Here is a 19281-nt window from a genome sequence, read left to right as displayed (position 1 = left end):
TCTGCCTTAAAAAATGATTTGAAAGGTTCTTGGCATGGCAGTACATGTCTGTAATTCTAGCACTCAGGAAGCTCAGACAGGAGGGTTGAAAATTCAAGGTTATATATAGCAAGATTCCTTCCTTGCTTCCTCTCTCCCTTCCTCCCTCCCTTCTTCCCTTCCTTCCTTGCTTCCTTCCAATAAGTATTACTCATGTGATAAAAAGTTTTCAGCCAGGCAATGGTGGTGCATGCCTTTAATCCCAGGACTTGGAAGGCACGTGTGGGTGAATCTCTGAGTTGGAGGCCAGCCTGGTCTACAGAGTGAGTTCCTGGGTAGCCAGGGATACACAGAGAAACCTTGTCTTGAAAAACAAAAACAATAACAACGGCAACAACAACAAAATGTCTTCACTAGAAGGATTTCTCTGAACAGCTTTGCTGTTGTTACCAGATGAATCATTCACAGAATGTGTTTTGTTGTCCTTTATCTGTGAAAAGTGAGCACATACTTTATGCTTGCAAAGAGAGCATAAGAGAAATCACAAATTGGTTGTTATTTAAAATGGGTTGTTACGTACTTAGAACAAGCATGAGTACATTCTGAAATGTTTTTATAGATGAGTGTGTTTATTCCTGTAAGTTCTGCGTTCAGAGGGCCTGGCACAGAACTGACATGCCCCTTGCACAGTGTTCACACTGTGTTATCTAGGATGTTGTTCAATGGCAGGCTGCTGATTGTCTTCTCACAGACAAGCTTGCTGCAGTTTGTTTAGAGTGTGATGTCCATGAAAGATGTTCTTCTCTGTGGCTCTGGGAGGATTGTTGTTTTTCAATATCTACATCCTGTGTGCCTTGGTAAAGGCTGACCAATCTGTTTTCTCACTGTTCATTGAGAAAGTTAATTTATCCTAAAGGATTTCATACTGTTTTCTCTTGAACTGCCACCTACTACATATAATAGGTGCTTGGTTTCGTGCTAGCAAGGAGATGGCTGTGGGAGCTTGCTGGACACAGCAGGGCTGGTGGAACTTTTTGGAAGTAAAAGCATGATTCATGTTTAAAGGCTACCATGGCATATGATATTGACACGTGTTGTTGGGTGAGAGGGCATTTGGGTCTTTGTGTTTCAACCTTGCCATGAATAGAGACCTAGTAGAAGAATTTTTACTTTTGAGTCAGTGCTTAACTGAGAAAACATGACAGGCATAAGTTTAAATCATTAGAGAGCTAACACTAAATTTCTAGTATATCTAGGGCAATCCTGGGAGTTAGTTCTCTATATAAAAAAGTCCTATAACATAAGCATCTTAAACACCCACATTTTCTAATTTGGGTATTTAAACACACACACACACACACACACACACACACACACACACATTATTTTAGGGCTGATGAGATAGCAGTTAAAGGCATTTCCCATCAAGCCAGAGGACTGAGTTGTATCCCTGAGACTCACATGGTAGAAGAGAGCTGACTCTCACAAGTTGCCCTCTGGCCTCCTTGCATGAAATGCTCATGCTCACACACATATAATCACACATGAAAAATAAGTAAATGTAATAAAAATAGCAATTTTTATTGCTCCTTCCTATGTATTTTCTTCTATTCTTCCACCACTTCCTCGTATTTTATTTTTTATATGTAGAATATTGTTATATATTGTTGACTGGCCTGGAACTCTATGTAGACCAAGCTAACCTGAAGCTCACAATAGAGATCTACGTCCCTTGCCTCCTGGGTGTTGGAACTAAAGGGGTTTGCTACCACATCCAGTCTCTTGCTTTTTAACAATAAGATTTAGCTTACTTTGATTTCTTTTGGGAAATAGTTATCTTTATGTAAGTTTTTTATATTTATTTATTATGTATACAATGTTCTACCTGCATGTATGCCTGTAGGCCAGAAGAAGGCACCAGATCTCATTATAGATGGTTTATAGATGGTTGTAAACCACCATGGAAATTGAACTCAGGTCCTCTGGCTTTATGTAAGTTTTTAAGAGATACCTTTAACACACTTCCCTACATTTTTAATTTGGATAGTAATGGTCTTATATGGTTGTTAAGAAAATGACTGCTTGGAATCATAAATAAAAACTAGAGGACTATTTTAATTGTCAAATCCATTCTTTATTTCTTACAGAACATTAGCCCTGATCAAACCAGATGCAGTATCAAAAGCTGGAGAAATAATTGAAATGATAAACAAAAGTGGATTTACTATAACCAAACTCCGAATGATGACACTTTCAAGGTAATTAATGTGCTTCTTGTTTTCAGTTATGTTTCCATTTATCTGTCCCATAATTTTTAAATAAATAAAAGTAAAAAACAAAGAGCCCACAAAACAAAACAAACGCCTTTCACTAAATGGCAAATATAGACTACCATGAAGAAGCAAGACAATAGATAATTAGCTACTTAAACATAGACCTACCTCTAGGTAACTAGCAGTTGTCAGATTACATAGCCCTCATTTAGTTGTGTTGACTTCCATAACTCTGTTTGCTTTCATAACATCAATTCCTGACATAGTCTCTTCTATGTAAGAATAATGTACTGTATGAAAATAATAGAGGATGTGGCCATCCACTGATTTCTGTTAATTCTGGTTCCTGAAAGGGATGCATTTGGAAATGTTTATTTACACTTAACTCATCTTAATGTGTATGTCAATATGCCTGTTTACTTCTCTAAAAAGCAATATGGCTTAACCTAATTAGATATTTTTTAAAGTAATTAATGAAAATAAGACTTATCCTAATAAGCCTTTTCTATTAAAAAAATTATGATCCCAGGATAAAGTTTTCCTTATCATGGGAATGGTAACAAAGTATTGACAGTGTCAACGAATAGAGAAATGTGACTCCGTTCTCTTCAGTGTCAATGTCCTCCAATTCAAGGCAGGACAGAAATAAATGAACTGATGTAACACAGCAATTATTTTGTCAGTGATGAACTGTGTATTGTGGGGGTCTTATAAGATTCCCATGAAGATTAGAATTTTTTATCATATAGTCCTCATTCTATGGTACAACTTTGTCAATTGAGGTGATGCTGGTGGAGACAACAAATGGAGCTCCCATTATATAAAAGTAGAGCAGAGTATGCAATACTTAACTTACGCTGCTTTTGACAGTTCCACTCATGCTCAGGTCCAGTGTGGGCAATGACTGCAGCTGTGAGTTCATGATTGCAGGGGCTGTGTCATGCTCAACAGATAACATTTTGCAACTCTTCTTCCTACCTGCCATCTCTTTTATTCGTTCCACCCTTTCTTCTTCTGTGATTCTCCCTGAGCCATAGAGTGTATGGTATAAATATCTTGCTTCGGGCTCAGCACTCAGCTGTCTCTTGTCTCAGTACCTTGATTATCCTAGAATCTTTGCATTCATCACTGTTCACTGGAAAGACTCATCTGAGCAAGACCTTTGAGAGCGGCATTTGTCTGTGGGTGTAAACATAATTGCAGAGAAGACAGCTTGACACCTTGTCAATTTAGCTAAACAACAACAGTAGGTTTCCCATAGTGCTCTAAACCTCCCTAGCTATGGATGATTAAAAGATCTTAAAAGCATTGTTCACAAAATTAATTCTCAAGCCTAAAGGTTGATTATTTTTCTTTTTTGTTAGCAAACACTTGTAGTTTATTTGCTACTTTACAAAATAGTTGAGGGGGCTATAGAGATGGCTCATCAGTGAAGAGCACAGGCTGCTCTTCCAGAGGACCAGGTTCAGTTCTCAGCACCCCTGTGGTGGCTCACAACCATCTGTAACTCCAATCCCAAGTGATCTGCCACCCTCTTCTGGATCACTAAGTGTACTGCATGCATGTGGTAAACAGACATACAGGCTAAATCCTGTACATTTAAAATAAATTAACAAAAATTGTAAAAAATGGATTGATGTTTACATATATATATTTGTTACATAGTATAAATTCTTTTTAAACACAACAAGAAAGCTACACAGTTATAAGAAGACACCTGATTTTGGTGGGCAAAGAAAGCTTTTAGACCTTCAAGCTTACCGGAGTAGATTATAGTATCATTTTATTGTCTCTACAGATACCTTTAGTGGAAATGTAGATTTTAGTATGCATAATTTGTCAAGCAGTTTAAAAAATATGAACATACAGATCTATTCCTTGAAGAGGTATTACTCATAACTAATCAAAAACTACTAAATTAGGAAATTCAGGGTCTTGGGATGTCTCTCAGCAGTGGAGAGAGTGTTCTGTGACATGAGTGAGACCCTAGGTTTATTTCCAGTAGATGACAAAAGTAAAGTGAGCTGTGGCCAAAACTCTAAAGTTTAAAATTAATTCTAAGTTTTGAATTAGAATATGTCTCTTCATTTTTTAACACAAATTGTTTAGACTTTAAATAACATACATTCTTATTGATTTAATTGTATTGAGAATCCAGTGAAATGCTGATGAAATGGAAGACAGATGAAGTGTAACATTAATAAAAAATAAAAATATCCTCTTATTTAATATTATATCTCAGCATCCATAGGAACCATGCTTGAGATATGCTATTTGGTGAAAAAAAGCTTAATTTATATACAGACGCTATGCGTGCGTGCGTGCGTGTTTCTGTGTGCGTGTTTTAATCGAAACTTTGTTTTATTAATATAAGCTAAAGTTACTATTTTAAGAAATCTTGACTATTGTTATTTTGCTTATTTTACAGGAAAGAAGCAACAGACTTTCATGTAGACAACCACTCAAGGCCTTTTTATAAGTAGGTGCTTACTTAGGGACTAAAATTGTTTTTTCTACACTTTTACTAGAAAGACTTCTTATATACCACTAAATACTTGAACCTTAATCAGAAACACATGGATTGCTTAGTTAAGTTTTAAGAAGCATCCTTTTATATTTCATTGAATTGAAAATGTGTTTGTAATTATATATATTACATATATATATATATATACATATATATATATAGTTTGTTTTTGTTTTTGTTTTTCGAGACAGTTTCTCTGTGCAACAGTCCTAGCTCTCCTGGAACTAGCTCTGTAGACCAGACTCACGGAGATTCTCTTGCCTCTGCCTATCAAGTGCTGGGATTAAAGGCATGGGCCACCAATGCCGGGCTTATAATTATATTTTATGCTGGGAATTTTGTTGTGCTTTTAAGGTCTTTATTTTGGTAAAGTATATGTATAAAATGATAGAGAACTAAATAATTTGACACATATTTTGTTCCTCTCGAAATGGCTAATAGCTAATACTATTTGCTAGAAATTGAATTGATTATAAAAATTTTTGGATGTAATTAAAGTGAATAATGTACATAGCTATTGACAAGGGAATATCTATATTTCTTTTTTTAACTTTTTTTATTAATTAATTTTTACATTCCAATCCCAGTTCCCCCTCCCTCCTCTCTTCCTGCTCTCCCCACTTTCCCCTCTATATTTCTAATAAAGACAAATGAAATTTAGCCAATCTGCTACAGTAGGCATATTATTTGATACTATACATAGAATAACTTTTTTAAAAAGAAGAACTTTATTTAATAAAACTACTATATTATAGCTTAATCAGATATTAGAAAATACTTCTAAGCTTTGTTAGAATTATCATATACCTTTTTTGGCAATTATCCTTTGTTTTAAGTTCTTTGTTTTTATAACACTGAATCATAATTCCTAGTTTAATATCTTACATGCAGTTCTTATGCAGAAAGTTTGAGCAACTTAGATCAACAGTATGCATTTCAAGTTAGTGAAATATCAGAATTCAACAGGCCTTTCCCTTTGTAAACAGTAGTGAACCTGACATAAGTTCTGTAATGATTTTGTAGCAAACTAGATCCATTCATGAGATGAGGGTTTTGCACTGCCCATATTGAATTCACTGTGCCCAGAAATCCTAGACCCTGAAATTACTGATGTTCAAAAGTTATCTTCAGCCGGGCGGTGGTGGCGCATGCCTTTAATCCCAGCACTCGGGAGGCAGAGGCAGGCGGATCTCTGTGAGTTCGAGGCCAGGCTGGACCGACAGCCTCCAAAACAATACAAAGAAACCCTGTCTCGAAAAACCAAAAAAAAAAAAACAAACAAACAAACAACAACAACAAAAAGTTATCTTCATTGTTAAGGCAGGTGTCTAGATTGACAGAGTGGAGAAGTAATTCAGACTCTTCCCTGTTTCCTAGCGAACTGGTCCAGTTTATTGCAAGTGGGCCTGTTATTGCCATGGAGATTTTAAGAGATGATGCCATATGTGAGTGGAAAAGATTGCTTGGACCGGCAAACCCTGGCTTAGCCCGTACAGATGCCCCCGGAAGCATCAGAGCCCTCTTTGGGACAGATGGCATAAGAAACGCAGCTCATGGCCCTGATTCTTTTGCATCTGCTGCCAGAGTAAGTTCTTTTAAGAAATATTTTTCTTCTGCTTTGTTTGGGAAATTTGTTTTATGTCAGAATAAAATATTTCTCCAACTGAGGACTTTGGGAGGATTTAAACAGCTGATGTAGTGGTGGCAAACAACTTTTGACATTTTCCTAGGGTCAAGTAATGAGTGGTTCAAAGCACGCCTCTTCTTTATATTAGTTGGGTTGGTCACAGCAGAGTGCAGTTTTCTCCAAGTCTGCCATTTGTTGCCATACTTCTTTATATGTAAAGGCATAAATGCTGAGTCTCATGTTGGTGACTGAATTCAATTAAGAATCCTAGTCTACAGATCTGTAGTAAGTAGCTATTCCAAAAGAAGGCTTCATTGGAGTAGTCTGTAATTCAGACCATGTAGTGTTGTTAGCTAAGTAGGAGTCTAGGGGAAACACTAGAAATACATTGAGCGTGCAGCATGTGTGAAGATGCAAGAAGTCTTGGACCAGCAGGGTGGCTTAGTGGGTAAAGGCGCTTGTATCAACACTTGGTGTCCTGAGTTTGTTAACGGGGGCCTCTGTGGTGGAAGGCGAGAATTTATTCCTGTAAGTTGTTCTTGGGCCTCTGGCCTGCATGGCGGGCAGACAGATAGACGTAATTTCAAAGCAAAAAAGTTTCTTTCTTTAAAAAAAAGAATGAAATCTAAGTCTTAGCAACAACAACAACAAAATAATAATAGTGAGAATTATCCTGTAAGCAGCTTCAATAGAAGATTGGATTTGAGTGTTTTAACAGCTTATTTGTAATAACCCAAACTAGAGATATCACAAATGTCCAGCAGATGAACAAATGAACAAGCCATGCTGTAGCCATACATGGCATATTATTGTCAAAAGGAAGGAAGGAAGGAAGAAAGGATGGATTACAGGGAGTGAATCTCAAAATATTTTTTGAGTGAAAGAAGATAGAAAAAATAATGTATGAATCTGTATAAAATTTTAAAGATTGGCTTATAGTGACAAAAGCAGGCTAATAGTCAATAATATTAGTTAATTATTCTTTTATAATGTCCTGCCAATAGAATCACTGAAACATACAGTATTTGAGTAAGTTCTCCTCCCTCTTACTTCTGTTTTAAAGAAGTATTTGCACCTCAGAATAGAAGGGAGACGGTTAGAGAAGAGGCTGGGGAGGATAGAGGAAAGAGTAAGGGGGGTAATATGGAACTGGATAGGATCACAGGGTATGTTGAATTTCTATGCAAATATCCCATGAGGCCTATTATTCTATATAATTTAATGTACACTAATGAAGTATGAAAGTTCCTTAGTATAGCTTTGATTTATTTTATTGTAAATTTGAGTCAGGGTCTCACTGTGTATCCATATTGACCTGGAACTTATTATATAGGACAGGTGGACTTGTACTACCAGTGGACCTCCTGCCTCTGTCTGTCTGCCTCTCTGCCTCTGCCTCCTGAATGGTAGACTTGCTCTTTCAAGTATAAATTCAGAGAAAAGAAAATACTAACTCTGAGGCAGGTTTTGTTTTAGGTGTTTTGGAAGTTACTAGGCTCTGCAAGTTGGTTCTTTTCTTCAAATGTATGATTTGGTTGCTGACAAGTCACAGCTGTCATGAATGTATGGCACTGTTTGGGAGCGTCAGGGAAATTTTTCTAGAGGTGATAGCATTCAGATAGTTCTGTGTTCACTGGCAAATGTTTTGGAGCCTGGAACAGAGGTTTTTATGGAGAATATAGTGGAAAGAATAGTGCTGAAAGCTTAGGGACAGCATTTAAGTAATTAAAATAACTGACTAATATGAACATCTTTGGTTCATTCAGATTGCTGACTTCTTGGTTTAATGAGCTTTGAGCAAAGCAATAACTACTGTGTGAATCAGGCCATAATATGTTGCTCATTTTGATTAATAATAGAACTATTGTAAATTATTCATTTTTCTGTTTTTATAAGGATGCCCTTGTTTTAACTTTTTTATATTTTATTTTTTAAGTTTAATATTAAACTGTATTTATGAACTATACTTTTGGAAACATAAGAACTTCGTATTTTTTTCCAGTTCTCAGAATTTGTTGAAGACTGCCACTTATAATAGAGGTCACACAATGAGGTCTTCACATTTGCTATAATACTGTTTGCATGTTCTGATTGTTAAATGCTGAAATGAAGCTAAGCTACTCAGTCTGCAAATTCACATTTAAAAAATTGGAAATAGAATTTATATCATGAAACTTTAAAAGTAATTGTATATCTTCAGAAATATTCTGCAAGTTTCAGATAGGAGATCATCTTTTCTCATCTTTCTGTATCTACAGGAAATGGAATTATTTTTCCCTTCAAGTGGAGGCTGTGGACCAGCAAACACTGCTAAATTTACTGACTGTACCTGTTGCATTATTAAGCCCCATGCCATTAGTGAAGGTAAGTGCTATGTTGTACATGTTTTATTAATTATAATAGCTTATTTTGTCAATGTTTGTTTTCTTGCTGTGTTTTACATGATGAAATTAAAGTATACATTAGCATTTCAGTTTTTTCTTTGAAAGTACATGAATCAAGGCAACATTTAGAGATACATCTGTCTAACTTTCTGTCTTTATTTTGGTATTTGTGCATTCTTAGTAACTGTTCCTTTGGCTGTTGATCATGGTCATACTCATTCATGCTTTGAACAGATCTTGCTTCCTTGCCTTCTAACTATCCTTCTGTCTTTCCAACCATATAATAGGTTCACTCTCTTCACTTAAATAGCATTCCAAGTACATATATGAAGCATTGTTCATAGGTCTGGAGAAATGACTCATCAGTTAAGTGCAGTTGTTCTTGCAAGGGACCAGGTTCAGTTCCCAGCACCCACATGGTAGCTCCCAACTATCCACACTCCTGTTATATGGAATCTGATGCTGTCTTCTGACCTAGAGAACACCAGACATGCACATGTTGCACATACCTACATGCAGGCAAAACACTCATACACATAAAATGAATATTTAAAAAATTAAACAGTGTTTATTACACCCAGAGCACATCTTCCCTGAAAAAGTTGAGGATGTTCCCTCCAATTCTCTATATCTGAAACAGTTCTTTGATGGACATGAATATCCATATTTATGTGTGTCTATGTCACACACACACATATGTGTTGTGTACACTGAGAGTATGCAAGTTCATTTCTTGTTTCCATCTGTTTCTTCATGTGTTTGAGTCTGTTGTGTTCATCTCTATCAGTTACTCTAAGTTGTTTTAGAAATGAGATGTTAAATTTAAAAGATATTCCTTGAAGACAAGAATATACTGAGTAATATGCAGAATTGAGCATAGTTTTTATGTAGTCTAAGCATACATACAGTACAAAAACTTGGAAATTGCATATACATATTTGTTTATGAGACAATAAAAATTTACCCAAATCAGGCATGCTGGTACACACTTGTAATTCTAGCACTCAAAGTCTGAGGCAGGACAATCATGTTATTTAAGTCATCCTGAGCTACATAGGGATTTTCAGACCAACCTGGACTATATATATAGCAAGACCTTGTTGCAAAAACTGAAAACTGCTTCCTAATACTAGACTTCTCATTGTTAATATTTTGATGTATTTTTCCTGCATTTGTGTGTGTATGCACATATGATACATAAATATGAGCATAATGTAGCTGAGATGTATGTCTCTATTCTGTTGCTGTAATTTCAATTTTATGAGCATTGGGTCTTTCTTTGAGACTTCATGAATATTTTAATTACTGATTGAATATTCCATAACAGTCATATGTACTGTATTTGGATACTTGGATTGTTTCTGGTTTTTTATTAAGAATAACTCGTGCCTTCTTTTGTGCTTCTTGTCTTCTGCTGGTTTATCTGGTCTAACTTTGATGTGATGGTTTTTGTTGTATCTTATTATTTTGTTTTTTTTTTTTTTGTTGTCCCTTAGAAGCCTGTTCTTTTCTAATGAGAGAAAGGTGGATCCTGGTAGGAAAGGGAGTTGGGAGCAACTGGGAGGAGTCAAGGGAGGGGAAACTATAATCCGGATATATTGTATGAGAAAAAATGTATTTTCAATAAGAGGGTAAAAATAAAGATTTTGAAGAATATCTTTTTACATAAATATTTGATGGTATTTCCAATCATTTCCTCTGGCTACGTTTTTTAGAAGTCATATTATTGGTTGAGAGGATATGAACCTTACAGATCTTATGCATAATTAATGCATCTTTAATTATTTAGAAAGTGCTTTATCCACATACTGGTCTTTGGGAACATAATTGTGGGGCATTTCCATGCATGATGGGTAATAAACACATATGTTAGTTACCACTCTGCCAGATAGCAGGAGTGGTCAAAGCCTTAGACATCATCTGTTTGAGTGGGCGGGACGAGGATGCCATGTAGGTAGAGTTGTCTTTCTTTTCCAAGCAAGCTAGCTGCAGTCCTGAGAGATTGAGATTGTTTTCCTTAATGTAGAACAGGAAGCCCAGGATCCAAAGTGTTCTGTTCTGGTTGTGTTTGTTTGAGACAGGGTCCCATTTCACCCAGGCTGACCTGAAACTCACTCTGTAGCTCAGGATGACCTTGAAATCCTGATCCTCCTGTCTACTGAGTGTGCTGGCCTAAGAGGCATATGCTACCATGAAAACCCTGTGTTTCTAATTTTCATGTTCTCAACATCAACAAAAACTCAAACATCACATGGCTGGTAAATTTTCACAGGAAATGATAGCAATGTAGATGGCCAACAACCTCTGTGGTAATAATGAAGTACAGTCTAAAGTCTCACATCAAATTTATTTTTTAAGATGTATTTATTTATTATGTATACAGTGTTCTGTCCTCATGTATGCCTGTGTGACTGAAGATAACACCAGATCTCATTATACATGCTTGGGAGCCACTATGTGCTTGCTGGGAATTGAGCTCAGGACCTCTGGAAAAGCAGCCTGTGCTCTTAACCTCTGAGTCATCTCTCCAGTCTTCAGATTAAATTTATCACTATATTTGTGTGCTCCCTATAAATTTCCAGTTAAGGCAGCACTTACTTTTCCAGCCCAGCCATATATGTATACATATATGCAAATGTGCATATACATACATACATACATATATGTAACATAACACATATAAATCCCTAAGAATGTCTGTTTATATATGATGTACATATATGAATTTTCTGCCTTGGAGTGGTATATATTTATAAATAGGTATATATTTGTAAATGGTATGCAAAATTTTTCATAGATTTTACATCTGCACATACATAACATAGCATAACACTGTATAAACATAACACTGGTTTGAATGTGAGGAAGCAAATTCTTACTTAAATTTCTCAACTTCAGCATCGTAATGTGTTTTATTCAGTTAGGTATCTGTCTGATTTAATCTGAGGACCAAACCCAGGGCCTTCCACTTGCTTGGCAAGCACTCTATCATTGAGATAAATCCTCATCTCCTGCTTAAATTTTTTATAAAGAAACAAATGTGATACTAATGTAAAATAAAGCAAGATTAGGATAAATACTAGCTATATAACTTAAGCCACACAGGTAAACATAAGTGAGATCTAATAAAATATATTAATTAATGACTATGTCAAGATGCTAAACTTTATTGCAAATGTGCATATAATTTTTTACTTATATGCATTTAAATAATTCTGGTTAGAACTATTCTTTTCATCTGTCTTTTCTCTTTGGAACTAGGAATGCAACCCAGGGCTGTGCTTAAACTAGACAAGGGCTTTGCTATTGTGCCACAGTCCCATCTACTTTTCAAGCTTGAAAACATTAAAATTAATTGATTTAACATAAAATTAATTAAAATCTTCTCAGGTGCCAGAATGAATTTTGGTATTTTAGGGTTTTTAATAACTTTTTTCTTTTATTTCTAAACTTGAATTACAGTGATACTTTGTGATTGTTTTGGAATTTGTGATTAGTTCAATTCTCTGTGTTAATAATGAAACTGAAAGTTTGAAGTCTTATGTCAAAATTTTGTGACCCTGTCATTTTTTTTTGTATTTATCTCATTCTGTAATGATCCCTTACACTGATATATTGATTTTTACTCATGGGCTACTCTAGACAGAGGCAAAGATTTAAAAGGGAGCATCTGGTTGGAGAAGGACTGAAATGGAATGTGTTGAACCCTGACTTCCTTCAGAATTCCTGAGTACCTGATAACATAGAAACCTGCAGTAGGTTTCCTGCCCACTACCTAACCTGTAAGGAAGAGCACAGCCTTGATGCTGTGGAGAGGCCATTGGAAAACTGTCTAGGATGGGCTCTTCTGACTTTGCAGTGACCTGATGGAGACTGCAAAGTTCATACCACACTTTAGGGTTGGAATATCATACATCTAAAGATTCAGAGCTAGGATCCACAGATAAGAGAACATATGGTGTTTGTCTTTCTGAGTCTGGGTTACCCCATTTAGTATATTTTCCAGTTCCATTTTTGTCAGTTCCATAGTTTTACCTGCAAACTTCATGATTTCATTTTTCATGACAGCTTAATAATATTCCATAGTATGTATGTACCACATTTTCATTAATCATTTGTAAATCGAAGGACATTTATGTTGTTTCCATTTCCTAGCTATCATCGAGCCCTTTAGGCATATGCCAAGGAGTAATAAAGTTGAGACATATGGTAGATCTGCATTTAGCTTTTTGAGAATTCTCCACGCTGACTTCCATAGTGTCTACACCAGTTTGCAACCGCTGGCATCCTTGCTAACATTTATTGTCAGTTGTTTTCTTGATCTTAGCTATTCTGTCTATGAAAAGATAAAATGGTTTTTAATTTGCATTTCCTCAATTGACCAGGATGTTGAATACTTTAAAAGATATTTCTTAACTATTCTTATTTCTTCTTTTGAGAGCTCCCTGTTCAGATCTGTAGGGTCATTTGGTTTCTCGATTCTTTGTTTTGGGGGTTCCTGTGTATTCTGAATATTAATCTGTCAGATGTCTAGCTGGCAAAGGTTCTTCTCTCCCATTCTGTGGGCTCTGTCTTCACTTGTTTTTTTCTTAGTGTCATCAGGCTCCATTTCTCAATGGTTGGCCTTACTATTTAGAAAATGTTTACCTACACCTGTATCATGTAGGGCACTGCCTGTGTTTTCTTTTGCAGTTTCAGTACTTCAAGTTTCACATCGAATCCTTTATCCTCTTGGAGGTGATTTTTGTGCAGGGTGATAGATGTGGATATACTTTCATTCCTCTATGTGTGGACGTCCAGTTTTCTTAGGAACTTTCAATGTCCTTAGTGATTTGTTAGTTAGGAAAAATCCCAGGAATTGTGCTCACCCTTAAAGAATTGTTTCTTTAAGAAAGGATAGCAGTTAATGGCTCCAAGAGATTGGTTTGCAATAAGATGCCATTTAGAGATGGAACATTAGGGCTGGGGATGCAGCTCAGGGATGGAGTGCTTGCCTGTGTGCACAAAGCCCCAGGTTCTTTCATATTGCAGTGTTCCGCTCTTGCTTGGATTAGGAACATACTATCAAGTGTGGAATCTAAGAATCAGAACTGATCGGTACACCCTAAAACCATTTCATTCCATGACTGGGATTATTGTACCATGCCTTTTCAGATCAACAGACAAAGTTATACAATAATTCATATTAATGAAGATCTTAATAACTGACATCTTAACAAAACATATTCACAGTTAAATTACCATTATAACTTGAAAATAAAATGTTTTCAGTAAGCTCATGTTTGAACACTTGGTACCCATCTCCTTGTTTGGGGAGTCTGTGGGAGGTAAGATGTGACTGGCTGAGTTAGGTTACTAGGGTAAGGTTAATGCCCTATAGCCTGACCCCTGGTTCTAGCCAGAATTTCTGGTTCAGTCTCCCGCTGGGATGCTGAAATTTCCCATCATTGTGAGAATGTTAAATTTTATGTTTTTAATTTTTAGTTTTGAATCAACATTATTGATTTAATTTAAATAACACTACATGCATACATTCTAGTCGGAAAGTTCTGGTAATATAGTTTGGTGCCTTGAACTCCCAGAATCAAGAACTTGTTTTTTGCCTGATGTCTTCCTTTTGGAGGCTTTTAGAGGGTGTGTAGGTACTTTTAGTTGATTGATTGGTTGCTTGATTGATTGGTACTGCATCGTGGCAGAAGGATTGAGTAGATGCATTCCATGCTTAATTATGTGCATTCATGTTTATCCTTTTTCTATTAAAGACAAATCAATGAAAAGTCACTGTGGCTGTTATCGTTTCAAGTCAGAAGGTACTCTGACAGCTGACTAGAATAAAGTGAAATCTGTTGCTAGGCAGCAGTCAAAAGCGCCTAGCAACTATGATGTCTCAGATATCAAGTACCTTAGAGTCTCTTCAGAGCCTGGTGATAGAAGGTCTGTACTCATCCGAATTAGAAGAAACTTAAGAATCTAGGAAGCAGTGGGAAGGACCTTTGTGGAAATCCTGCCTCGGCAAACGTGACTGTAATATCTAATGTCTGAAGTGACTGTTACCTTCTGTGGCTTTGCCACTTACTGTGTGATCTTAGGATTGTTCCCCAATTTCCTGTAAGCCTGCCTTCCCATCTGTTTAGTAGGTGATAGAATCTACTTCCTACATAATTTAAAACCAGTGACATCCCCAGTGCAGTCTGTACTGTGGTAAAATGTTAGCTACTAATAGTAGTTTTGGAGGTCATTTCATCTATTTACAAAAATCTATTAGAGCTCAGAATACTCTAAAAAATTATAAAGTAATGAAAGGATATATGGCATAAATCTGTACCAAAAAATTCAAGACTGGTTTCAAGTAGACTGAAGTCATCTGATCGAGTTGGTTCCAGTTCTCTCAAGTTAAAATCCCTGACATTCCTAAAGGACACTGCTAGCCTTCCTTACAACAAACAGGCCATTCTGCCACAACTAGCATGAAGACAGCTCTCAAGTAATTGGAGTGCCTTACTCCCTGTTCACACATGACACACAGAGGCTGCTTGTGTGTGCTGGGTCAGCACGGAGATGGGAACTTGGTGGTGGCTTAGAAATGAGCTATCTAACAAAGTAAGGGTTTAAAAAATTATAATTTATTTTTATTGTATGTTCATTGCTGTTTTACCTACATGTATATCTGTGTGAGGCTACCAAGCCCTGGAGCTGGATTTACAGACAGATGTGAACTGCCATGTGGGTGATGGAAATTGGTTTTCCAGGTCCTCTGGAAGAGCAGCCAGTGTTCTTAACCACTGAGCAATCTCTCCAGTGCCAAGTAAGGGCTTTGAATCATAGGGCTGTGTTTTCAGGGATTTATCAGTAAGGTACCATCTGCTTTTCACATGTTTCTGTGCCTTCCTTATAAAGAACCAGTTATAACTATATTGCTATATTTGGGCATTTTTAATCTTCCATGGGGCATCTATCATCTCTTCTGATATCAAATCATACTTTATTTTCCCATTTTTCAAACATTTCTTAATAAATTAATGTCATATGCCCCATAGGGACTGGCCTAGCTTGTGCTTAGAAGGAAGGAAGCAGTCTGCAGATCAGAACACAGGTTGGGAGGAAGAAATGTCTGTGTCCCTCAGCCACTGGGCAGAGCAGCAGGAGAGGCGGGGAAGCAGTGCCAGGCAGTCCTCGGATAGACATGAATGGAGCGCTTTCTGGCTGCTGCTACAGAGTCTTTGAGACCACTCAGATGCCTTCAGTACCCACCCCTGATCCCTACTCTAGAGCTCCTGAAACAGAAGTCAAAGGTTATGGCTGGGGTTGTAGTGCCATATACAAGAGCATTGGCGTGATTCACCCACCCCAGCTCCAAGATGCTTCTTAGCATTCCAGAGAGATTGATAGCTTGTGGCTCTTAGTGAATTATGATTCTTGAAAGCTACAGTCTAATCCTGAGGTTTGCTGAGACAGTGGCTTCTAAGGCAGGATGAGTGAGAAATGCAGAGTTCGTTGGCTCAGAGCTCTGTAGCTGGGCACCATCTTGAGGGACTCTGTTGTTAACACTGAACTACTCTTAGGGACTGAGAACGGTCACAGGTCCGGGTGCCTGAATGTAACCTGCCTCAGTCTCAGTAAAAGACAGCTCCACAGACAGTTGGGAAGAGTTGGAGGGCCAGATGATGGCAAGCCCCCCAAATCCAGACCCCAAACTGCTCATCCCAGACAGTGACATGTATAAAGTCTCACCCCCGGTGCCTGGGAGCCGACTTCATTCCCTGAGGATGACTCTGAGCTTGAGGACCCTGGTTAGGCGGGTCTCTGGAGCCAGGTGTCTGTGTAGGCTTCACTGATGGAGATGCTGAGAACTCGGGGATGCTCCAGGGCAATACTTGAGTCTGCAGTCACAGCCATCCACCGTGATTAATGCTCTGGGGTTTATGCAGACGTCAGTGCTGTGGCTGCATTCCTCACTTTAGCACATTTGGGAACTACCTCTACCCCACAGCCACCTCAGAAGGATGGGGTAATCTATCCAGTACATAGACTAAAATGCTACCTGTGACCAGCAGAGGGCGCTGGTACGCAACTAGGGAAGTGAAGGCCTTTGTGGGTATCAAATGTTCAGTAGTGGTGGAATGCATCCAAAGACAGTCACAGGTTCAGCCCTGAGCCCCGCCCCCTGCGGTGCCCTGAAGCACCAGTCTTCAAGGGCCCAGAAAGAAACTCTAACAACACTTAAAATTTTTTCCTCATCTTTTTCTTTTTTTACTTTACGTTTTCTTTTCATTGTACTTTTAGGGACATAATTGATCATACTTTACACAAACTTTAATGCTTTTATTTTTAGTCATCTACATAATTTCCATGTACTTATCTAATTTTCTTTGTTTTTTTTTTCTTTATTGGTCAATCTTATATCCACCCCCTTTTTTTTGTTATCCCTACTTTTCATCCTTTCTACCTTTAGTAGTGTTTTGACTTTATCTTTCCAATTTCGAAATTTTTATTATTTACTCCTTTTTATATTTATCTTTTAGGAACTTCCTCATGAAATCTTTTCATTTTTCTCTCTTCTAATCTCTGAAATCTCTGAACACTCTTCTCGAGTCCTTTTCCTTTACTTTGTCCTCTTGTTCTTCCCTCACCCCTGCCTTCCCCTTAAGGATAAATTAAAAATAATAGATAGGTGGTAAAGCATAGAGAAGAGATCATTGCAAAGCCAAGCAGTCACCTCTGGAGGAGAAAAGACTAGTAACTGGGGAAGCCTGTAACGAGAGCTCCTGGAAGGACTTCTCATGTAGCTGGTGGTTCCCTCCAGAATTATTTATCATACTTCACATGCATGTGGTATGCTGTATCAGAGGGTATATTTTTATTGACAACTAATATGTGGAAATTAAGTAGAATATAAAGCATAGTGTGCACATGCACACACGTACCCACACCCACACCCACACACACACACACACACACACACGATTCATGCCTGTGCTTGTGTATGGATTGAATGTTTTAGAAGAGCATGGGAAAATGAACACAATGACTACCTTTATTTGAACTGAAATTCTGGAGGAGAAAACTTCATTTCATGGTACACCAATTTTATTTTCCTTTTATGTGTTTTCATGATTTCCTAATTAAGTAAAGAACAGGAGAAATTAAGGCATAAACTAAAAACTGAACTATTATATATTTATGGCTTCCTTTGGTTATGTAGGTTGAGTGTGGGCATAGAAAGGCTGTAACTTTCTTGTGGTCCTCCTGCCTCAGACTCTCGAGTTGCTGAGATTATAGGCCTGTACCATCATGCCCAATAAGAACTTGATTTTCTTAAGCTTCCAGGTCATGTTCACACTATTTAATGTTGAGGACCCCCAACAACAAAACTGCCCCATTTTCAGCTCAGAACTAGCAGCAAAGTTGTCTGTACCACTCAATATAGTACACACTGCACAGACAAGGGAAAGTGTTGTTGATTGTTGTATTGTTTTGGTGGCCTCCCAAATAAATACGGAGACTTATAAATGCCTGGCCTTAGCTTATTTCTTGCCAGCTTGTCTTCACTTAAATTATACAGGCTACCTTTTGCCTCTGGGATTTTACCTTTTCTTACTTCCATATATCTTACTTTTACTCTTACTCCATGACTGGCAGTGGGGCTGGGTGGTTGGCCCATAGTGTCCTCCTCTCCTTGTTCTATCTTGCTCCTTTCTCTTCACAGACTTCTATTTATTCTCTCTGCCTGCCAGCCCTGCCTAGCCTTTCTTTTGCCTCACTATTGGCTGTTCAGCTCTTTATTACGCCATCAGGTGTTTTAGACAGGCAAAGAATCACAACTTCACAGAGTTAAACAAATGCAACCTAAAAGAATGCAACCCATCCCATCTTTGCATCATTAAAACAAATTTTCCAGATCATAAACAAATGTAACACACCTTAAAATAATATTCTACATTTCCCCCTTATGTCTAAATAAAATGAAAGGTTTTAATTTTAACATAGTAAAATTATACACAACAAAAACAGTTATCAAGTAAGCATTACATTCATGGTATTCGGTCTACTTGTAGTTAGCATACTCAGAGAAAATAATGCATTATCTATCTTAGTGAATCCAAAGTTTTACACCTAATTTATTTTCTATCATAACTAAGAAAAACTGCAACTGTAACTATCTAGTCTTCAACTTCATGAAAAACCCAGAAGGATGTAATATTATCTGATAACAGAGACATTTGTCTGCTGGAGCAGACACCCCAAGTTCCTCTGCAGTGTTGGGGTATCCACCTTCAGCCTACAGGCCTAGAGTATCTGATAGGCTTTTCAGTGAAGCAGGAAATCTGAAGGACTGTCCTACCTTGTATTGGCAAGCTTCATCAGTCGCTTTCCTATGGAGTCTCCTCAATTCCCATCATTTTCTCAGATGTAAATTGGTACTGTCAGGATCAGATATGTCTCAATGTCACGAAGAGCCCTAAATTAACAAAAACATTTTAAATACCATAT

At 37.3% G+C, this 19281-nt stretch overlaps 1 protein-coding gene across 6 annotated transcripts in view; it reads left to right on the top strand.

Annotated features, from left to right (window-relative positions):
• Window positions 1-19281, top strand: part of Nme7 (NME/NM23 family member 7) — a 126490-nt gene that overhangs the window by 35151 nt on the left and 72058 nt on the right. For all 6 annotated transcript variants that reach the window (XM_021227932.2, XM_021227931.2, XM_013114304.3 and 3 more), the window contains 4 exons: window positions 2127-2237; window positions 4681-4731; window positions 6157-6364; window positions 8665-8770. In XM_021227932.2, coding sequence (XP_021083591.1) covers window positions 2127-2237; window positions 4681-4731; window positions 6157-6364; window positions 8665-8770 — 476 coding nt within the window. The remainder of the gene's footprint in view (window positions 1-2126; window positions 2238-4680; window positions 4732-6156; window positions 6365-8664; window positions 8771-19281) is intronic.

The sequence above is a fragment of the Mesocricetus auratus genome, unplaced genomic scaffold (assembly GCF_017639785.1).
Source record: "Mesocricetus auratus isolate SY011 unplaced genomic scaffold, BCM_Maur_2.0 Super-Scaffold_100676, whole genome shotgun sequence".
Lineage (NCBI taxonomy): Eukaryota > Metazoa > Chordata > Mammalia > Rodentia > Cricetidae > Mesocricetus > Mesocricetus auratus.
Note: the sequence above shows the minus strand (reverse complement) of the source record. Positions and strands in the feature narration are given on the sequence as shown.